Here is a 21,456-nt window from a genome sequence, read left to right on the forward strand (position 1 = left end):
ATTGAAGGTAAAATCCAACGTCCAAAAACATGGTTTACAGGAGAAGAAATAGCAGCAAGCTACATGTTTCGAACAATAAGTTCTTTTTCAAAGAAGAAAAAGAACTTATTGTTCGAAACATGTAGCTTGCTGCTATTTGCTGCTATTTCTTCTCCTGTAAACCATGTTTTCGGACGTTGGATTTTACCTTCAATAAATTTTGATATTTTTGGAAGCTGGATTTTCTCCACTATTTGTTCTATTGCCTCACGTGAAGACTGCACGTCATCCGGGCTTCCCCACAACAAATGCCTAGTAGGTGAGCTGGTTTTGCCACATTTTTTTTTTCTTCTGGAAAAAATAACCGCCTGTCTAGTTGGAACATAGCACAACAATCAATACCATACTAAACCCTGCCGTACCTGTGTGCCAAAGAGGTTGCCCAGATACATGGATAGAACCAAGGAAGGTGGCAAAAAACGCAAATGATACCACAGTGTGTAAACAGACTTGGCTGCACTGCAGCGATAATAACCACACTGCTATGCCCCATAAAGTGCAAAGGAGCGTTGTCCCATGATCTCTGAATGGAAGCGTGAACTTCAAAAAGGCACAGAAGGGAGCCTGGGACCAGCAATGTGCGGGACCCAAACCGAGGCAGGTAACCACCGGGGAAGAAAGAGAGGGCAAGGATCAGCGGGGGGAATGCACCCTACGCATGTCGCCGTTACAAGGACGGCTTCATTAGGGGAAGGTAATGAGGGAGCCATCAGTATGAGTTTAAATACCTTACGGTGAGGACCGGTCAGCGAGTGAAGTGTCTAAAGCTGGAACTGGAAATGACGCGAGAAGGGCAAAGCGGAGTACAGGCAGGCGTCCCTGCCAATAGTACATAATGCGCACGCGCCAGATAAATTCAGCGCGGCGCATGATGAACAATGCAAGAGGCATACGATGTATAAATAGGAGAACAAAGGCCAAATGAAGATAGTAATACCGGAAGAATCAGACCAACAACAAGACAAACAATTACAGATAAAAATAAAAAACAGACAGTGAAACATACCACAAATATACAAACAGAACATACGACCCATACAAATGACATGCATGTATATACAAAATGATAATAAACACAGAATGAATGAATCGGCTAATGTAGTTATTATTCTTATTATTCCATTACTAGCGTGGGATTAAAATAGAGAATAAAGTATTTGAGGTAAGTAGCCAATGATATGCGCAGAAAATATAGATTAAATACATGTACCCTACATATGGTGATAAGCACACCATAGTAGTAATAACTGTAATTGTCTTTCTAATGTTGATGGAATGCATTCACAATACAAGGTCCTGTAAAAGGGAGATCGTAAAAGAGACCCCTTATAGCAGCGTTTAGATATAATGCAAAATTTATTGTAGGACAAGCCAGATAAATGCACACTGAGAGGAAGCATAACAAAGGGGAGGAAGAAAGCTAACTAGCAGAAGACTAAATGTCAAAAGGACATTTGCCCAGACAATGATGAAAGCCAAGAAGGTCAGGTTTACCAAAGTAAATGAATGGTAACCCGTGAGAGTTCATACTAAAGAAGATGGTCAATAAATTTGGATAAAAATAAGTACAAAAATGGAACGTGCCTCGGGATGTGAAACGAGCATAGAAAAATAAAACATAATAATGATACTGTCTGCTTGGAAAAACACAGACAACTCAGAAAGTTAGCTTAGTAGGCCAATAAACCACATACACCCCATGTGCCCTGAAAAGAGTATATTGCTAATGAAGGCCTGTTTGCAAAATGGAAGAATAAACTCCCAAAAGGTATAACCAAACAAGCCTGCCGAAGGTCCCTGTGCTTGGAGGACAAAGAAGCCTGGAGTAATTCAAGGCCTGTATACACACAAAGTCCAGTTAATGTCATAAAGTCTATATGGACACAAACATATCCAAAATCAATTTCCAGAGCGACAAAAAGGAATGGTGTGGATCCATAGGTAACAGTTTTTTCATAAGACGATGTACATCCTTTGTTCCTTGGGCCTCTTTGCTCCACTTAAAGGCCACATTCAAAGATCAGGATTTCCTGAGGATGTTCTTTGTCCATTCCTAAAGGTCTTCCCGCACATTGCTGGTCCCAGGCTCCCTTCTGTGCCTTTTTGGAGTTCACGCCACCATTCAGAGATCATGGGACAACGCTCCTTTGCACTTTATGGGGCATAGCAGTGCGGTTATTATCGCTGCAGTGCAGCCAAGTCTGTTTACACACTGTGGTATCATTTGCGTTTTTTGCCACCTTCCTTGGTTCTATCCATGTATCTGGGCAACCTCTTTGGCACACAGGTACGGCAGGGTTTAGTATGTGTTGTGCTATGTTCCAACTAGACAGGCGGTTATTTTTTCCCTCTGTACATACTTACCCCCGGGGTATCCACTAGCCACTTGGGCTATTAGATAAAGGGTCAGGTCATATATTGGCATTCTGTATCATATCTTGTTATACTAATATATGTTATATTTATATTTTCTTGACCTTTGTTACTATTGGCAGGATCTTCCGAGGTTGGTGGGGTTTTAGTCTGTTTTAGATGTTTTTAGATTACTGCATCAATAAAAGTTTTCCTTTTTATATCTGTATTTAGTAGTGGTGTGCGGTATCATTTGGAGTGGATCTTTTTCTTTTTTCATTTCCTATGTTATATTGCCACTTCTCTGCACCCCTCACATATGTATCCATAGAATTGTAGTGCGCTAGTGTTTTTTCTATAGTACAGGTGGGTAGTCGGCCCTGGAAGCCCCTAAGTCCCGGCTGCTCTAATCCCATCGAGCCAGAGGAAGGGTGAAACTCTGAAATATATGTTTGCACCATCTTTAGTATTTGCTGGGACTGTTATACATTTTATGGTCTGTTTGGTGGTTGAAAAAAGTATTGCCACACTGTTTTACCCTCACCCTGTGTGGTCTGAGTAGTATTATGCCCACGGGAAAGGCGAGGGGGCATTCAATGGGATAAAACCTGGTCTTTCTTAAGACAGCCGGACCAGCACTCCCTGACCCTCGTGTCTCCACACCCTCCATGGATGACATGCCCCCACACATTGTAAGTGACCACCTCCATGGATGAAAAGCCCTTGCACATTGTAAGTGAGCCCCTCATGGATGAGAAGATCCCACGCATTTTGAGTGTGCCCTCTACATGTCATGGGTTTGCTGTAACAGAGAGGGGCCAGAAGACCGCAGCGTCTGATTTCTCCTACTCCTGCACTGATTAGAAGCACTTCACCATCATTTCATTTTAAACGGTGCAGGTATCTGTTAGCAGTGCAGGGATTAATCTGTTCAGTTTGGAGTCTGTACAGTTTTCCAGTGTTTATAGGCTCAGCTGTTCATTATTGGCCTCTCCCCACTCCTATATATACTGCTTCTGGAAGTCTGAATTACCACTATTAGTCTTGTGTTGCCTGGTGTAGAGTGGCGGAGTCAGTTGTTGGTGGAAGGGTTTGGAGTTTTGATCTGTGATTGTTGCTTGGTGTTTCTGTTGTGTGCGACTCCTTTCCCTCTCCTATTTTGTTTACCGCCCTTTTCTCCCCAGTGTTCCACTCTTGTCTGTGAGTGCATATTTGTATGTTTGGTATTTTCATTTATCCCTGTACATCCTCCTTTGTTAGTCTGGGAGGGAGAGGGAGACAGATAAGGGCTGATTTAGGAGGTCAGCAAAGTACGTGGCCCCGATGTCTTTACCATCAGAAGTAATCTGGGAAGCAGGGAAGAAGCCCCTGCCAAAGGGTATGTGCGCACTTGCAGATTTTTCCGCGCAGATTCAGAAAAATCCGCAGGTAAAACGCCCTGCGTTTTGTTTTACCTGCGGATTACCTGCGGACTTACCGTGGATTTACCGCGGATTGCACTTGCATTTTTACACCTGCAGATTTCTATTAAGGAATAGGTGTAAAACGCTACGGAATCCGCACAAAGAATTGATATGGTGCAGAAAATAAACTGCAGCAAATCTGCGTGGAATTTTCCACAGCATGTGCACAGCGATTTCGGTTTTCCACAGCTTTACATGGTGCTGTAAAACGCATGGAAAACAGCTGCAGATCCACAGCGTCAAATCCGCTGCGGATCCGCAGCTAAATCCGCAACGTGTGCACATACCCAAAGGGTATTCGGACAAGAGTTGTGGCACTCCATGGATGAGAAGCTCAATGTCAGGACTCTGAACATTTTTTATTACCATTTTGTGCTTTACTGCCCTTTTCCAAGATGGCGTCTTTGGTCTTATGTGCACTGTGTCTTCCTGCTATAAAACTCCACCCCAGCCTTCAGTCTGTGCTAGAGTATTCTGCCTTGCATCCAACTTCTGACCTCTGGTGACTCCCTGGCTATATACCTGCTCCTGTCAACCTGTGTGGTGATCCTGCTACTCTGCTCTGAGTTTCTGCTGCATACACCAGTTCCAGTAATCCTCCTTCATCTGCTGCTCGTGTTTACTTCCATCTGCATTTGCTGGACATGTAAGCTGTTTCTGCTTTGCAAGAACCTGAGACTATTACCCAGACCTCCCTGGTTGAGCTAAGATATTATTTGAAGTGCCTTATAAGCATATCTATCTGTGTTTTGGACTAAGCAAGGACTTATTCGTGTCAAATATCCTCAAGAATAATTGTGCTTCATAGACTTTCTGCATGATTGCATTTTCCTCTGAAGTTTCCTATAGACTGCTGAGCTGCATTTGATATTTGCACCAAGTGTTGTGGACTTGAGTTTCTCTCTGCACCTGTTTGAATCACCATGTGATAATATAGACTTTACCACTTATAAAACTATGTCCTGTAGTTGTCTTGTTCCACGCAAAGAGTCTCCTGAGTTATCCCCTATAATTATTACACTCTGACATAGTGTGTCAGCAAACTAGCTGGCCTGATAACAATGTGTAATCAACAAATTAACAAACATGTATCGTTCAATTACTTTGTGTCTCTGTCATTCAGGATAACAACACAATATGTTACAACAAACAGCAACTCCAGAGTCACATTCAGGCTCATAATAATAGTCTGTGTTTCTTGACCAACCAAAGAACAAATACGTAAATCCAAGAGTCAACATAAAGATAACAGTCTATGACCGACTGAAAATAGACGTCTGGATAATATGAAATGTTGTGTCATCACACCCCCACCCTCTTCATCCCAATCCTTGTGCTTCCTGCAGAATGTTAGTCTGTTAGGCTAGTTTCAAACTAGCGTTTGGAAAAGCTGCGGAGGGCTGCGGACTTCCTTCGTGAAGCCCCGCCCTCGGCCGCTAGCTCCGCCTACTTCTGCATGCGGTCGGCATACCTATCTTTAACATTAGGTACGCAGGTCGTACAGCTGTATGCGGATGCTTCCGCATGCGTCGTTTTGACCATGCGGAGAAAAAAAAAATTGCTACAAGCTGTGTTCTACGCTGGTCGCCGCATCGTCAAAACGACGCATGCGGAAGCATCCACATACAGCGGCACGACCTGCGTACCTACTGTTAAAGATAGGTACGCAGGCCGCATGCAGGCTGTATGCAGAAGTAAGCGGAGCTAGCGACGGAGGTGCGGCCGAGGGCGGGGCTTCACGGAGGAAGTCCGCAGCCGTCCGAAACGCTAATGTGAAACCGGCCTTATTGATTTTTTTTTTAGAGAAAAGCAGCTTATTTGCTGTCCTTTTGACACCAGGCAGCCTCTAAAAACCTTTGCCTCACTGTTTGCAGATGTACTGACTCCAGCCTGCTGCCATCCTAGAGCAAGCTCTGCACTGGGGCTAAATTGACCTGTAGCTGAATCCTTTTTAAGAGATGGTATTGGCATTTACTGTACTTTCTTGGGTCGTCTTTATCGTAATTGAACCTGTATCTTTGATGTTCTTGATGATTTGATAAATGGTTGATTTAGGGGCAATCTTACAAGCTGCCATGCTCTTGCCTGTAAAGCCCTTTTGATGCAAAGCAATGATTAGTGCTCATGTTGCCTCGGAGGTTAACAGAAGACATTGATGGTAAGGACCAGCGCTTGTGTAAAGCCATCAGGCTACTCATATAATTCAAACAACATGACAGAATGACATCAGGTGCCTTATTCTTGTTAACACATTCTCCTGAGCTAAGCTTTGTCATTATTTAAGCTGGTCACCTTGTGACAGGGATGAAGTTCAGTGAAAATGTTTTGTTTTATTTTGTGAATATTGTGAGGCAGTGACAGGTGTTATATGCGAGGGTTGCTATGTGCCCCCCAGGATGCACATAGAAGCATATTAAGACCGCTTGAGTGCATTGCAGTCACAGGTATAGCTGTGATTGCAGTGCAAAATAAAAGTAAGTTTGGTCTTGGACAAGCTATTTGCCCAAGGCGGATTTAAGAAAACCCGGCATGGGCTTTTATTTTTGGAGTGAACTACAGGATGGTAGTGGGGCAGTTCACTCCCTCTGGGCCAGATCTTGCAAGTGGTCCATGGCCACAGATTCCATTTAAGCACCCTGCAACAAAAGGTTGGGTGTGTCAGTGTTTGTTTGCAACTAGCAGAGCAGGTGGCTCTGCAAGTTCAGCTTGTGTGAGGTAACACAGAGCCAAGAGCAGCGAATGCCTGGCACCCCGCAGCATGATACGGTGGTGCAATCGTCCTCGACAATCGATCTTGGATACGGACTGTTGTGACGCCCGTATGCGACCTGGAGGATACCGTGTGCTATTCATTTTGTGAGTTGTTTGGACATTAAATACATTTGCTGTGAACTTTTCCTGGGTCACTGCCTCATTTACTGCACAGTGTGAACACCACGGCACAACAATACGTACATTTTCATGGCGATGAATGACTGCAATTTATTGTAAATCATCTGATCAGTCTCTGGAACAATCTAGAATTAACTATAAAACCTGTAGCAGTGATATTGGAAAAGTAAAACTGTTGTCAGTCTGAGACATTCTGGCAACGACTGTGCGGTCTGTGAACTATTGCAGCAGACGGGTACTTACAGGATCTCAGTGTTGCGCGGCAGCTGAGGCATGGTGAAGCGGTTCCTGCAGGTGACGCTGTGACTCGGCTCCTTCTCACATTTGCAGTTGTCCGGGCAGCTCCCTGCGGAGCTGTCTTCCAGGAGGAGTAGGGACAATAGGAAGAGAGACAGATCCTGTCGCATCTCTGATACTGGCAGTCACATGAGGCGCTATAACGGTGGCTCTTTACTCTGCAGATCAGAAGCACAGACAGAGATTGTATCAGAACGGGTCCATGACTTATCCTGTGCTGCACCTACTCTCTGGATCATATCTACACCATTACACCTGCCCTAGAAAACGCATCATTGTGCAACACTTAGAAACTTTTTACCTATGTAGCTCATCAGATGCATCATACATCACAGGATTAGATAATGTGGCTAAGTATCACGCACAATAGCACTTAAATTGCTGTATCTAGTATACAATATCACACACGAAAGGATTAGATACAGCAGTTCAGCAGACAGTATCACACATATAAATCAATACAGCAGCTCAGCAGACAGTACCCCAGACATTATAAAGCTGCTGCTCGCACTCCTTGGATATTATAACACTGTGACACGTACTCCCTGGATATTATAACGATGCGGCTCATACTCCCTAGATATTGTAACGATGCGGCTCGTACTCCCTGGATATTATAACGATGTGGCTCGTACTCCCTGGATATTATAATACTGCAGCTCTAATTCCTGGATATTATAACGCTGCAGTTTATACTCCCTGGATATTATAACGCTGCGGCTCGTACTCCCTCGATATTATAATGCTGTGGCTCGTACTCCCTGGATATTATAACACTGCGGCTTGCATTCCCTGGATATTATAACTTTGCGGCTCTCACTCCCTGGATATTATAATGCTGCGGCTCGCACTCCCTGGATATTATAATGCTGCGGCTCGCACTCAGTAACAATCCAGAAAAGAAGGAAGAACTGACAGCATTTAAAGAGACCAGGATGGATGAACACAGAATTTAATAACTTGTTAAAAAGGAAAATATATATATATCAAATGGAAAGAGAGGGGCATATCTAAAGAAGAATATAATGCTGTTTGCAGGGTAAGAGTTAGAAGAGCTAAAGCCAGTAATGAAGTGAGGCTTGCAAGGGAGACCAAAAGCAGCAAAAAAAGGTGTCATGGAATGGTCTGGGTTCATGCACTGCCTTCGCAGGGTTAATGGTTGTGGCCTCCTTTTGGTTCTGGGAGGGTTACTTATACCCACACTGAACTCAGATTATTTGTCAGTTATACTCTGATCCTTGGCTGAGTTCTGACCCCCGTGTGTCTGTGGTTACAGTCTGCTTGTGTCCGTGTTGCCTGTGTATGACCTGGTCTGTTTACATTCTTGCTTTACTATCTGATTCCGTACCTTCAGTTTATCTCCTGGTTTGACTCTTTGCTCTGTCCCTGACCTCCATGCTGTTTGATCCCTCTCTGTACTGTATCGTCCTCTCAGGTTCTGACCACGGCCTGTTACTGACTCTGTCTCTAGTCTGCCCCCTTTCGCATCTCTTAACTCTCCGTTTGTATCTGCGTGGTTCCCGCACCCTGTCCTGCACCCCCTGCCGGTACTCTATTCCCCAGGGCTCCGGGGTTAAGCTCCGCCCCCTCTGCCACTCCTCCGGCGGTCACATGCTTCAGGTCCTGTACCTGCTGCACGACTCATCTCCATAGCCGCGCCACCTATCTGGACATCCCGGTCTTTACCGTCCCTGCTCAGGACACGCGCACGGACACACAGTGTGAGTACCGTGCGGTGTTCTTGACAAAAGGATTTTGAGGCATGTCAAAAGCATAAGAAAAATCAAAGATGTTATAGGATTTTTACAGGATGAAAAGGGTGAAGTGGTCAAAAATAATGTAGAGAAAGCCGAACTTTTACATTTCTATTTTGCATCTTTGTTCTCCAATAAAGTAAATGTAACATCGACTGATCGTCACGGTGCCATTGAAGGAATACAAGAATCCACACTACCTATAAAAAGAGAGGAGATGAGGGAACACTGAGCCAATTTACATGAATTTAAATCTCCTGGCCCATATTAAATAGCATTTTGTATATCATCATAAAGCCTTCCAAGGAACTATGAACTGAATTGGAGGAACACTTAAATCCAGTCCCACTTGCTTAGCTACTTTGGGGCGGACATACTTTTAGATCCAGGACATCTCCCCTAACACCTCTATATTACTCTGTAATCCTCAGGATGATAGTGGTTTCCTTTTCTTAGGTACACTAGATAACCCATTGTCTCAGATGAGACAGGTTGTCTCCCCGAGTGGCTGAAAACCATTAGAGAGTCTTATTACACCAGGGTGTTCATTTGGTTAGGTTTGGATGGAGTACCGCCATATCCATAGTCAATATTATTAAATTACCAGCCATGAGCCGTGGAGCAGACCTTTAACTGATTTTGAAAAAAATGTTTTGGGAGGAGACTTCCTTTGCACTGTATTTCTTTGTAATGCGGGCTGCTGAAGATGGAAGAGGTGCTGGGGACTCATGTTCCCTATCAAGACCAATGGGAAAAGGAGCTAGGTAAAAACATCTTTACTTCTGATTGGCATAAATCGTTCATTCTTACTCACAAATTATCTATATCATGTCACCTCCAGGAAACTAATTACAGGATCGTCTTCAGATGGTACAGGACACCAGACCGCATTTATCACAGGTATCCTAATATAACAAATAAGTGTTGGAGATGTGACCCATATTTGGTGGTCTTGCCCCCGAATATCCAAATTGTGGACAGGATTGTTTGATCTCTTCAATAAATTATTCTGCACTAACTTCCTGAACTCTACAGAAACAGTGTTACTATCAATATTCCCTATATCTATTTCTACCATTAAAAAGGGACTATTTAGACTGCATTTTTAGCTGCAATGAGACAGATTATCCCCAGACATTGGAAATCAATTACCATGCCTTCTAAATTGGAATGGGTTGAGCGGTAGATAACCTTATTCACATGGAAGAGCTCATAGTCTCTAACAGTTGGCTGAACTTGGACTCATACGAATATATGAGAGCTTGGTTACCCTGGACATCATTCAGAAATTCATCTGAATTTAGCACTTGGCTAACATGGCCATTCTAGTGATTTTGAGCCATTGATATCACACTCAAAATATGCAAGATTCCTCTCTAGTGATGAGCGAGTGTACTCGTTGCTCAGGTTTTCCCGAGCACGCTCGGGTGACCTCCGAGTATTTATGACTGCTCAGAGATTTAGATTTCATCGCCCCATCTGAATGATTTACAGCTACTAGCCTGGTTGAGCACATGTGGGAATTCCCTAGCAACCAGGCAACCCCCCACACATACTCATCCTGGCTAATAGCTGTAAATCATTCAGCTGCCGGATGAAAACTAAATCTCCGAATCCTAACAAATACTCGGAGGTCACCCGAGCGTGCTCGGGAAAACCCGAGCAACGAGTACACTCGATCATCACTATATCCTCTCCCTTTATCTTCCTTTTGTGTTGGCCTTTGTGTTCCACCCGATTCTTCCCTATCATGTCTCATCATTTGAATTCAACAATAAATTCACATAACATGATACAATGTTTCAATACTATTTGTTGCACTATACTCTCCCTTTCCAAATAAGTATATGCTGGTTAATATACTTACATTTTGTTGATTGTACCTGTTGTGCAATCTGAATTTGATTTTGATTGAAACATCAATTGTTAATTATAACATCAATAAAAATATATTGAACCATAAATCTCCTGGTCCAGATGAATTACATCCTAGGGCAGTGAAAGAGTTAGTAGAAGAAATTGCAGAACCACTAGCCAGAATCTTTGAAAAATCTTGGGAAACAGGAGAAGTCCCAGAAGATTGGAGAAGGGCAAATGTTGTCCCTATCTTCAAAAAAGGAAAGATGGAACCAGGAAATTACAGGCCAGTGAGCCTTACTTCTATATCAGGAAATATCTTTGAACACATTATTAAACAGGTTGTATGTAAGTACTTGGGTAAGAATACAGTAATTAACCAGAGCCAGCATGGATTTGTAGCAAACAAGTCATGCCACACTAATCTAATTTCCTTCTATGATGGAATAATTGACTGGGTGGATCTGGGGAATGTGGTAGGTATAGTATATCTCGACTTCAGCAAAGCATTTGATAAAGTATCTCATACTATCTGTCACAGGGTCCTTCTCCAGTATTACACAATCAAAAAGAGTGAGAGATGAGCGAACAGTCCAAAGAACCTTTATTACATGCAAACCGAAAGGTCCATAAAAGAATCCACCACATAGAGGATAAAATAGTCTAGGAACACAGATACAGTCCAGTAACGGGATAAATGCCCCGTGAGATGAGAGTCACAATCCTCTACTTAGAGATCGATATGGCAGTGCGGCTCCAGATACTTCTCCACGTAGGCTCCTCCAGCAGTATTTCCATGTCAATCCACGTTTCTCCAAGTCTTTCTGGGGTGCTTGCCGTAGCCTCAGCATCCCACACAGGATCTATCTACTTGTCTATCCTCAGAAAGAGAGAAAATTCCTCTTTATACCCACATTTGTGTTTTAGGTCATCCTCCACAGGTCAGGGGGTGGCAGAGGCTCATCTCTTATTGTTTGAGTATTTAGTCAACATACACAGTTTGTCCTCTGCTCTACAGGTCAACAAGCCACAGGGTCCACACAATGGTCAATCAACATATTATCAGACATCAATTGTTCAATGATGTTGCATCCCTGTTTTACACAGATAGCAGGCAATTCTCTGTTGGAGCTGATATAAGAGGCAAACCGCAGCCATTCAAAAATATCAAGAGCAAACTTTTAAAACTCATATGACAACAGTCTATGGTTCTTCACCTACTGAAAATAGATGTCTCAATAATTAACATTAAATGCTGTGTCGTCGCATTAGAGGGGATATACAGAAAGATACAGAGCAACAAGACAACACTTGTAAAAATCAGTAAAAAGATGAACATAGACAGAACGAAACTCCACATACCATATCACATCCTTCATGAAAAAAATGACCAAGTATGGGATTGACAAGGCTACGGTTAGTTGGATTGATAACTGGCTCAGTGATCCTACCCAAAGAGTGATAAATGGTTGCACATCTAATTGGAAAAGTGTTTCAAATGGGCTCTGTCCTGGCCCCAGTGATGTTCATTTTTATAAATGATCTAGATAAGGGAACTGAAGGTAAATTAATTAAATTTGAGGACGAACATTAGAGAAGACAGAAAGGATTCAGAAGGATCTAGATAAGCTTGAACAATGGGCAGCGACTAATAGAATGGTATTTAACAGGGAGAAATGCAAAATTCTACATCTGGGCAAGAAAAACAAAAATTACATCTTTAGAATGGGAGGAAGAGAACTAAGCAACAGCACGTATGAAAAAGTCTTGGCTCCCTGGATATTATAGCGCAGCAGCTCGCGCTCCCTGGATATTATAGCGCTGGCTGCACTACTTGGATATTATAGTGCTGGCTGCGCACCCTGTATATTATAGCCCTGGCTACATTCCCTGGATATTATAGCACTGCGGCTCACGCTCCCAGGATATTATAGCACTGCGGCTCACGCTCCCTGGATATTATAGCACTGCGGCTCACGCTCCCTGGATATTATAGCACTGCGGCTCAGGCTCCCTGGATATTATAGCACTGCGGCTTGTGCTCCCTGGATATTATAGCGCTGGTTGCATTCCCTAGATACTATAGCGCTGGCTACATTCCCTGGATATTATAGCACTGCGGCTCAGGTTCTCTGGATATTATAGCGCTGGTTGCATTCCCTAGATATTATAGCGCTGGCTACATTCCCTGGATATTATAGCACTGCGGCTCAGGCTCCCTGGATATTATAGCACTGCGGCTCACGCTCCCTGGATATTATAGCACTGCGGCTTGTGCTCCCTGGATAATATAGCGCTGGTTGCATTCCCTAGATATTATAGCGCTGGCTACATTCCCTGGATATTATAGCACTGCAGCTCACGCTACCTGGATATTATAGCGCTGGTTGCATTCCCTGAATATTATAGCGCTGGCTACATTCCCTGGATATTATATCACTGCGGCTCACGCTCCCTGGATATTATAGCGCTGGCTGCATTCCCTGGATATTATATAGCGCTGGCTGCATTCCCTGAATATTATAGCAATGCGGTTCACTGCCCCTGGATATTATAACCCTGGCTACATTCCCTGGATATTATAGCACTGCGGCTTGAACTCCCTGGATATTATAGCAATGCGGTTCACTGTCCCTGGATATTATAGCGCTGGTTGCATTCCCTGGATATTATAGCGCTGGCTACATTCCCTGGATATTATATCACTGCGGCTCACGCTCCCTGGATATTATAGCGCTGGCTGCATTCCATGGATATTATAGCGCTGGCTGCATTCCCTGGATATTATAGCAATGCAGTTCACTGTCCCTGGATATTATAGGGCTGTGGCACACGCTCCCTGGATATTATAGGGCTGTGGCACACGCTCCCTGGATATTATAGGGCTGTGGCTCAGGCTCCCTGGATATTATAGGGCTTTGGGCGGCTCACGCTCCCTGGATATTATAGGGCTGTGGCACACGCTCCCTGGATATTATAGGGCTGTGGCTCACGCTCCCTGGATATTATAGGGCTGTGGCTCACGCTCCCTGGATATTATAGGGCTGTGGCACACGCTCCCTGGATATTATAGGGCTGTGGCTCATGCTCCCTGGATATTATAGGGCTGTGGCTCACGCTCCCTGGATATTATAGGGCTGTGGCTCACGCTACCTGGATATTATAGGGCTGTGGCTCACGCTCCCTGGATATTATAGCAATGCGGTTCACTGTCCCTGGATATTATAGCGCTGTGGCTCACGCTCCCTGGATATTATAGGGCTGTGGCTCACGCTCCCTGGACATTATAGGGCTGTGGCTCACGCTCCCTGGATATTATAGGGCTGTGGTTCACACTCTCTGGATATTATAGGGCTGTGGCTCACGCTCCCTGGATATTATAGCAATGCGGTTCACTGTCCCTGGATATTATAGGGCTGTGGCACACGCTCCCTGGATATTATAGGGCTGTTGCACACGCTCCCTGGATATTATAGCGCTGTGGCTCACGCTCCCTGGATATTATAGGGCTGTTGCACACGCTCCCTGGATATTATAGCGCTGTGGCTCACGCTCCCTGGATATTATAGCGCTGTGGCTCACGCTCCCTGGATATTATAGCGCTGTGGCTCACGCTCCATGGATATTATAGCGCTCTGGCTCACGCTCCCTGGATATTATAGGACTGTGGCACACGCTCCCTGGATATTATAGGGCTGTGGCACACGCTCCCTGGATATTATAGGGCTGTGGCTCACGCTCCCTGGATATTATAGGGCTGTGGCACACGCTCCCTGGATATTATAGGGCTGTGGCTCACGCTCCATGGATATTATAGCGCTGTGGCTCACGCTCCCTGGATATTATAGGACTGTGGCACACGCTCCCTGGATATTATAGGACTGTGGCACACGCTCCCTGGATATTATAGGGCTGTGGCACACGCTCCCTGGATATTATAGGGCTGTGGCTCACGCTCCCTGGATATTATAGGGCTGTGGCTCACGCTCCCTGGATATTATAGGGCTGTGGCTCACGCTCCCTGGATATTATAGGGCTGTGGCTCACGCTCCCTGGATATTATAGGGCTGTTGCACACGCTCCCTGGATATTATAGCGCTGTGGCTCACGCTCCCTGGATATTATAGGGCTGTGGCACACGCTCCCTGGATATTATAGGGCTGTGGCTCACGCTCCCTGGATATTATAGGGCTGTGGCTCACACTCCCTGGATATTATAGGGCTGTGGCACACGCTCCCTGGATATTATAGCGCTGTGGCTCACGCTCCCTGGATATTATAGGACTGTGGCACACGCTCCCTGGATATTATAGGGCTGTGGCACACGCTCCCTGGATATTATAGGGCTGTGGCTCACGCTCCCTGGATATTATAGGGCTGTGGCACACGCTCCCTGGATATTATAGGACTGTGGCTCAGGCTCCCTGGATATTATAGGACTGTGGCACACGCTCCCTGGATATTATAGGGCTGTGGCACACGCTCCCTGGATATTATAGGGCTGTGGCTCACGCTCCCTGGATATTATAGGGCTGTGGCTCACGCTCCCTGGATATTATAGGGCTGTGGCTCACGCTCCCTGGATATTATAGGGCTGTGGCTCATGCTCCCTGGATATTATAGGGCTGTGGCTCACGCTCCCTGGATATTATAGGGCTGTGGCTCACGCTCCCTGGATATTATAGGGCTGTGGCTCACGCTCCCTGGATATTATAGGGCTGTGGCTCACGCTCCCTGGATATTATAGGGCTGTGGCTCACGCTGCCTGGATATTATAGGGCTGTGGCACACGCTCCCTGGATATTATAGGGCTGTGGCTCACGCTCCCTGGATATTATAGGGCTGTGGCTCACGCTCCCTGGATATTATAGGGCTGTGGCACACGCTCCCTGGATATTATAGCGCTGTGGCTCACGCTCCCTGGATATTATAGGGCTGTTGCACATGCTCCCTGGATATTATAGCGCTGTGGCTCACGCTCCCTGGATATTATAGCGCTGTGGCTCACGCTCCCTGGATATTATAGCGCTGTGGCTCACGCTCCATGGATATTATAGGGCTGTGGCTCACGCTCCCTGGATATTATAGGGCTGTGGCTCACGCTCCCTGGATATTATAGGGCTGTGGCTCACGCTGCCTGGATATTATAGGGCTGTGGCACACGCTCCCTGGATATTATAGCGCTGTGGCTCACGCTCCCTGGATATTATAGGGCTGTTGCACACGCTCCCTGGATATTATAGCGCTGTGGCTCACGCTCCCTGGATATTATAGCGCTGTGGCTCACGCTCCCTGGATATTATAGCGCTGTGGCTCACGCTCCATGGATATTATAGGGCTGTGGCTCACGCTCCCTGGATATTATAGGGCTGTGGCTCACGCTCCCTGGATATTATAGGGCTGTGGCTCACGCTCCCTGGATATTATAGGGCTGTGGCTCATGCTCCCTGGATATTATAGGGCTGTGGCTCACGCTCCCTGGATATTATAGGGCTGTGGCTCACGCTCCCTGGATATTATAGGGCTGTGGCTCACGCTCCCTGGATATTATAGGGCTGTGGCTCACGCTCCCTGGATATTATAGGGCTGTGGCTCACGCTGCCTGGATATTATAGGGCTGTGGCACACGCTCCCTGGATATTATAGGGCTGTGGCTCACGCTCCCTGGATATTATAGGGCTGTGGCTCACGCTCCCTGGATATTATAGGGCTGTGGCACACGCTCCCTGGATATTATAGCGCTGTGGCTCACGCTCCCTGGATATTATAGGGCTGTTGCACACGCTCCCTGGATATTATAGCGCTGTGGCTCACGCTCCCTGGATATTATAGCGCTGTGGCTCACGCTCCCTGGATATTATAGCGCTGTGGCTCACGCTCCATGGATATTATAGGGCTGTGGCTCACGCTCCCTGGATATTATAGGGCTGTGGCTCACGCTCCCTGGATATTATAGGGCTGTGGCTCACGCTGCCTGGATATTATAGGGCTGTGGCACACGCTCCCTGGATATTATAGCGCTGTGGCTCACGCTCCCTGGATATTATAGGGCTGTTGCACACGCTCCCTGGATATTATAGCGCTGTGGCTCACGCTCCCTGGATATTATAGCGCTGTGGCTCACGCTCCCTGGATATTATAGCGCTGTGGCTCACGCTCCATGGATATTATAGGGCTGTGGCTCACGCTCCCTGGATATTATAGGGCTGTGGCTCACGCTCCCTGGATATTATAGGGCTGTGGCTCACGCTGCCTGGATATTATAGGGCTGTGGCACACGCTCCCTGGATATTATAGGGCTGTGGCTCACGCTCCCTGGATATTATAGGGCTGTGGCTCACGCTCCCTGGATATTATAGGGCTGTGGCACACGCTCCCTGGATATTATAGCGCTGTGGCTCACGCTCCCTGGATATTATAGGGCTGTTGCACACGCTCCCTGGATATTATAGCGCTGTGGCTCACGCTCCCTGGATATTATAGTGCTGTGGCTCACGCTCCCTGGATATTATAGCGCTGTGGCTCACGCTCCATGGATATTATAGCGCTGTGGCTCACGCTCCCTGGATATTATAGGACTGTGGCACACGCTCCCTGGATATTATAGGGCTGTGGCACACGCTCCCTGGATATTATAGGGCTGTGGCTCACGCTCCCTGGATATTATAGGGCTGTGGCACACGCTCCCTGGATATTATAGGGCTGTGGCTCACGCTCCATGGATATTATAGCGCTGTGGCTCACGCTCCCTGGATATTATAGGACTGTGGCACACGCTCCCTGGATATTATAGGACTGTGGCACACGCTCCCTGGATATTATAGGGCTGTGGCACACGCTCCCTGGATATTATAGGGCTGTGGCTCACGCTCCCTGGATATTATAGGGCTGTGGCTCACGCTCCCTGGATATTATAGGGCTGTGGCTCACGCTCCCTGGATATTATAGGGCTGTGGCTCACGCTCCCTGGATATTATAGGGCTGTTGCACACGCTCCCTGGATATTATAGCGCTGTGGCTCACGCTCCCTGGATATTATAGGGCTGTGGCACACGCTCCCTGGATATTATAGGGCTGTGGCTCACGCTCCCTGGATATTATAGGGCTGTGGCTCACACTCCCTGGATATTATAGGGCTGTGGCACACGCTCCCTGGATATTATAGCGCTGTGGCTCACGCTCCCTGGATATTATAGGACTGTGGCACACGCTCCCTGGATATTATAGGGCTGTGGCACACGCTCCCTGGATATTATAGGGCTGTGGCTCACGCTCCCTGGATATTATAGGGCTGTGGCACACGCTCCCTGGATATTATAGGACTGTGGCTCAGGCTCCCTGGATATTATAGGACTGTGGCACACGCTCCCTGGATATTATAGGGCTGTGGCACACGCTCCCTGGATATTATAGGGCTGTGGCTCACGCTCCCTGGATATTATAGGGCTGTGGCTCACGCTCCCTGGATATTATAGGGCTGTGGCTCACGCTCCCTGGATATTATAGGGCTGTGGCTCACGCTCCCTGGATATTATAGGGCTGTGGCTCACGCTCCCTGGATATTATAGGGCTGTGGCTCACGCTCCCTGGATATTATAGGGCTGTGGCTCACGCTCCCTGGATATTATAGGGCTGTGGCTCACGCTCCCTGGATATTATAGGGCTGTGGCTCACGCTGCCTGGATATTATAGGGCTGTGGCACACGCTCCCTGGATATTATAGGGCTGTGGCTCACGCTCCCTGGATATTATAGGGCTGTGGCTCACGCTCCCTGGATATTATAGGGCTGTGGCACACGCTCCCTGGATATTATAGCGCTGTGGCTCACGCTCCCTGGATATTATAGGGCTGTGGCACACGCTCCCTGGATATTATAGGGCTGTGGCTCACGCTCCCTGGATATTATAGGGCTGTGGCACACGCTCCCTGGATATTATAGCGCTGTGGCTCACGCTCCCTGGATATTATAGGGCTGTGGCTCACGCTCCCTGGATATTATAGGGCTGTGGCTCACGCTCCCTGGATATTATAGGGCTGTGGCTCACGCTCCCTGGATATTATAGGGCTGTGGCTCACGCTCCCTGGATATTATAGGGCTGTGGCACACGCTCCCTGGATATTATAGGGCTGTGGCTCACGCTCCCTGGATATTATAGGGCTGTGGCACACGCTCCCTGGATATTATAGGGCTGTGGCTCACGCTCCCTGGATATTATAGGGCTGTGGCACACGCTCCCTGGATATTATAGCGCTGTGGCTCACGCTCCCTGGATATTATAGGGCTGTGGCTCACGCTCCCTGGATATTATAGGGCTGTGGCTCACGCTCCCTGGATATTATAGGGCTGTGGCTCACGCTCCCTGGATATTATAGGGCTGTGGCACACGCTCCCTGGATATTATAGGGCTGTGGCTCACGCTCCCTGGATATTATAGGGCTGTGGCTCACACTCCCTGGATATTATAGGGCTGTGGCTCACGCTCCCTGGATATTATAGGGCTGTGGCTCACGCTCCCTGGATATTATAGGGCTGTGGCACACGCTCCCTGGATATTATAGGGCTGTGGCACACGCTCCCTGGATATTTTAGGGCTGTGGCACACGCTCCCTGGATATTATAGGGCTGTGGCACACGCTCCCTGGATATTATAGGGCTGTGGCTCACGCTCCCTGGATATTATAGGGCTGTGGCTCACGCTCCCTGGATATTATAGGGCTGTGGCACACGCTCCCTGGATATTATAGGGCTGTGGCACACGCTCCCTGGATATTATAGGGCTGTGGCACACGCTCCCTGGATATTATAGGGCTGTGGCTCACGCTCCATGGATATTATAGCGCTGTGGCTCACGCTCCCTGGATATTATAGGACTGTGGCACACGCTCCCTGGATATTATAGGGCTGTGGCACACGCTCCCTGGATTATATTATAGGGCTGTGGCACACGCTCCCTGGATATTATAGGACTGTGGCACACGCTCCCTGGATATTATAGGGCTGTGGCACACGCTCCCTGGATATTATAGGACTGTGGCACACGCTCCCTGGATATTATAGGGCTGTGGCTCACGCTCCCTGGATATTATAGGGCTGTGGCTCACGCTCCCTGGATATTATAGGGCTGTGGCACACGCTCCCTGGATATTATAGGACTGTGGCACACGCTCCCTGGATATTATAGGGCTGTGGCTCACGCTCCCTGGATATTATAGGGCTGTGGCACACGCTCCCTGGATATTATAGGACTGTGGCTCGCGCTCCCTGGATATTATAGGGCTGTGGCACACGCTCCCTGGATATTATAGGGCTGTGGCTCACGCTCCCTGGATATTATAGGACTGTGGCACACGCTCCCTGGATATTATAGGGCTGTGGCTCACGCTCCCTGGATATTATAGGACTGTGGCACACGCTCCCTGGATATTATAGGGCTGTGGCACACGCTCCCTGGATATTATAGCGCTGTGGCTCACGCTCCCTGGATATTATAGGGCTGTGGCACACGCTCCCTGGATATTATAGCGCTGTGGCTCACGCTCCCTGGATATTATAGGGCTGTGGCTCACGCTCCCTGGATATTATAGGGCTGTGGCACACGCTCCCTGGATATTATAGGGCTGTGGCACACGCTCCCTGGATATTATAGCGCTGTGGCTCACGCTCCCTGGATATTATAGGGCTGTGGCTCGCGCTCCCTGGATATTATAGGGCTGTGGCACACGCTCCCTGGATATTATAGGACTGTGGCTCACGCTCCATGGATATTATAGCGCTGTGGCTCACGCTCCCTGGATATTATAGGACTGTGGCACACGCTCCCTGGATATTATAGGACTGTGGCACACGCTCCCTGGATATTATAGGGCTGTGGCACACGCTCCCTGGATATTATAGGGCTGTGGCACACGCTCCCTGGATATTATAGGGCTGTGGCACACGCTCCCTGGATATTATAGGGCTGTGGCTCACGCTCCCTGGATATTATAGGGCTGTGGCACACGCTCCCTGGATATTATAGCGCTGGCTGCACTCACATCTTATAACAGACCTTGGAGATAATTCCATGCTGTGAATTCCCTGTAAAGAGAGGTAGGGGAAAGCTTTTGTGTGCAGTCTGCCTGAGCTGGCTAACACATTAGTAGGTGATGCTGATGGGGTGACCCCGTATAATGGAGGCGCCATCTGTGCGGAGACGTTATTACTCCGCAGGACGCTCTGTTCCCGCAGAGAAGAGGAATTCTCTCAGTTTCCTGACACAAGGATCTTTCTCCCTTTGGAGCGATGGCGGAGGCTGCTCCTCTCCTCATACACACCTGTACCTGCTCTGCTCCCGGTGCTCAGCTCTGCCAGCGGCACACGACTCTGCTGCGGGGTGGCACACAGTCTGCCTCCACTGGGGTGAGATGCTCTGCAGGTTGGGGGTCTTGTGTAACCTCAGCCTCTCTGCAGCTTCTTCAGGTTTCATTGCAGTTCTTCAAGTGCTGCTTCAAAACTCAAGTTGCGTTTTGCACATAAACACTCAGCTCCCCCTGCGCTGCCTGCGGGGAGGGGGTCCCAGACCAGCCAAGTGTCAGCCTCCCTGCACCACAGCAGCTGCGCAGGACAGCAGCGCCATCTGCGGGTTGTAGCAGGAAGCGCACCATGGAATGGCTACAGTATGGGCTCGCTGTAGCGCCACTGTCATGGAGAAAAGTAATCTTGTTGCTGCCCACAGGACCCGGTCACTCATGTCCTTTCTCCGGCACAGCACAATGTTACTTTCCAAATCCCGAAGTTTCAAATTAGTTTCTGAAAATCATC

At 47.4% G+C, this 21,456-nt stretch overlaps 1 protein-coding gene across 5 annotated transcripts in view; it reads right to left on the reverse strand.

The window, feature by feature from the left end:
* The window catches only part of TSHR (thyroid stimulating hormone receptor), a 127,836-nt gene extending 106,654 nt beyond the window's left edge, over positions 1 to 21,182 (reverse strand). For 4 of the 5 annotated variants that reach the window (XM_077267451.1, XM_077267449.1, XM_077267450.1 and 1 more), the window contains exons 1-2: positions 20,968 to 21,182; positions 6,990 to 7,199 (exon numbers count right to left, since the gene is read on the reverse strand). In XM_077267451.1, coding sequence (XP_077123566.1) covers positions 6,990 to 7,153 — 164 coding nt within the window. In that variant the 5' untranslated portion in view covers positions 7,154 to 7,199; positions 20,968 to 21,182. Of the gene's footprint in view, positions 1 to 6,989; positions 7,202 to 20,967 lie in introns of all 5 variants that reach the window. The other variant, XM_077267448.1, reaches the window with a different exon arrangement.
* Between the last annotated feature and the right edge of the window lie 274 nt (positions 21,183 to 21,456).

This window comes from Ranitomeya variabilis, chromosome 1, assembly GCF_051348905.1.
Source record: "Ranitomeya variabilis isolate aRanVar5 chromosome 1, aRanVar5.hap1, whole genome shotgun sequence".
NCBI classification, from domain to species: Eukaryota; Metazoa; Chordata; class Amphibia; order Anura; family Dendrobatidae; genus Ranitomeya; species Ranitomeya variabilis.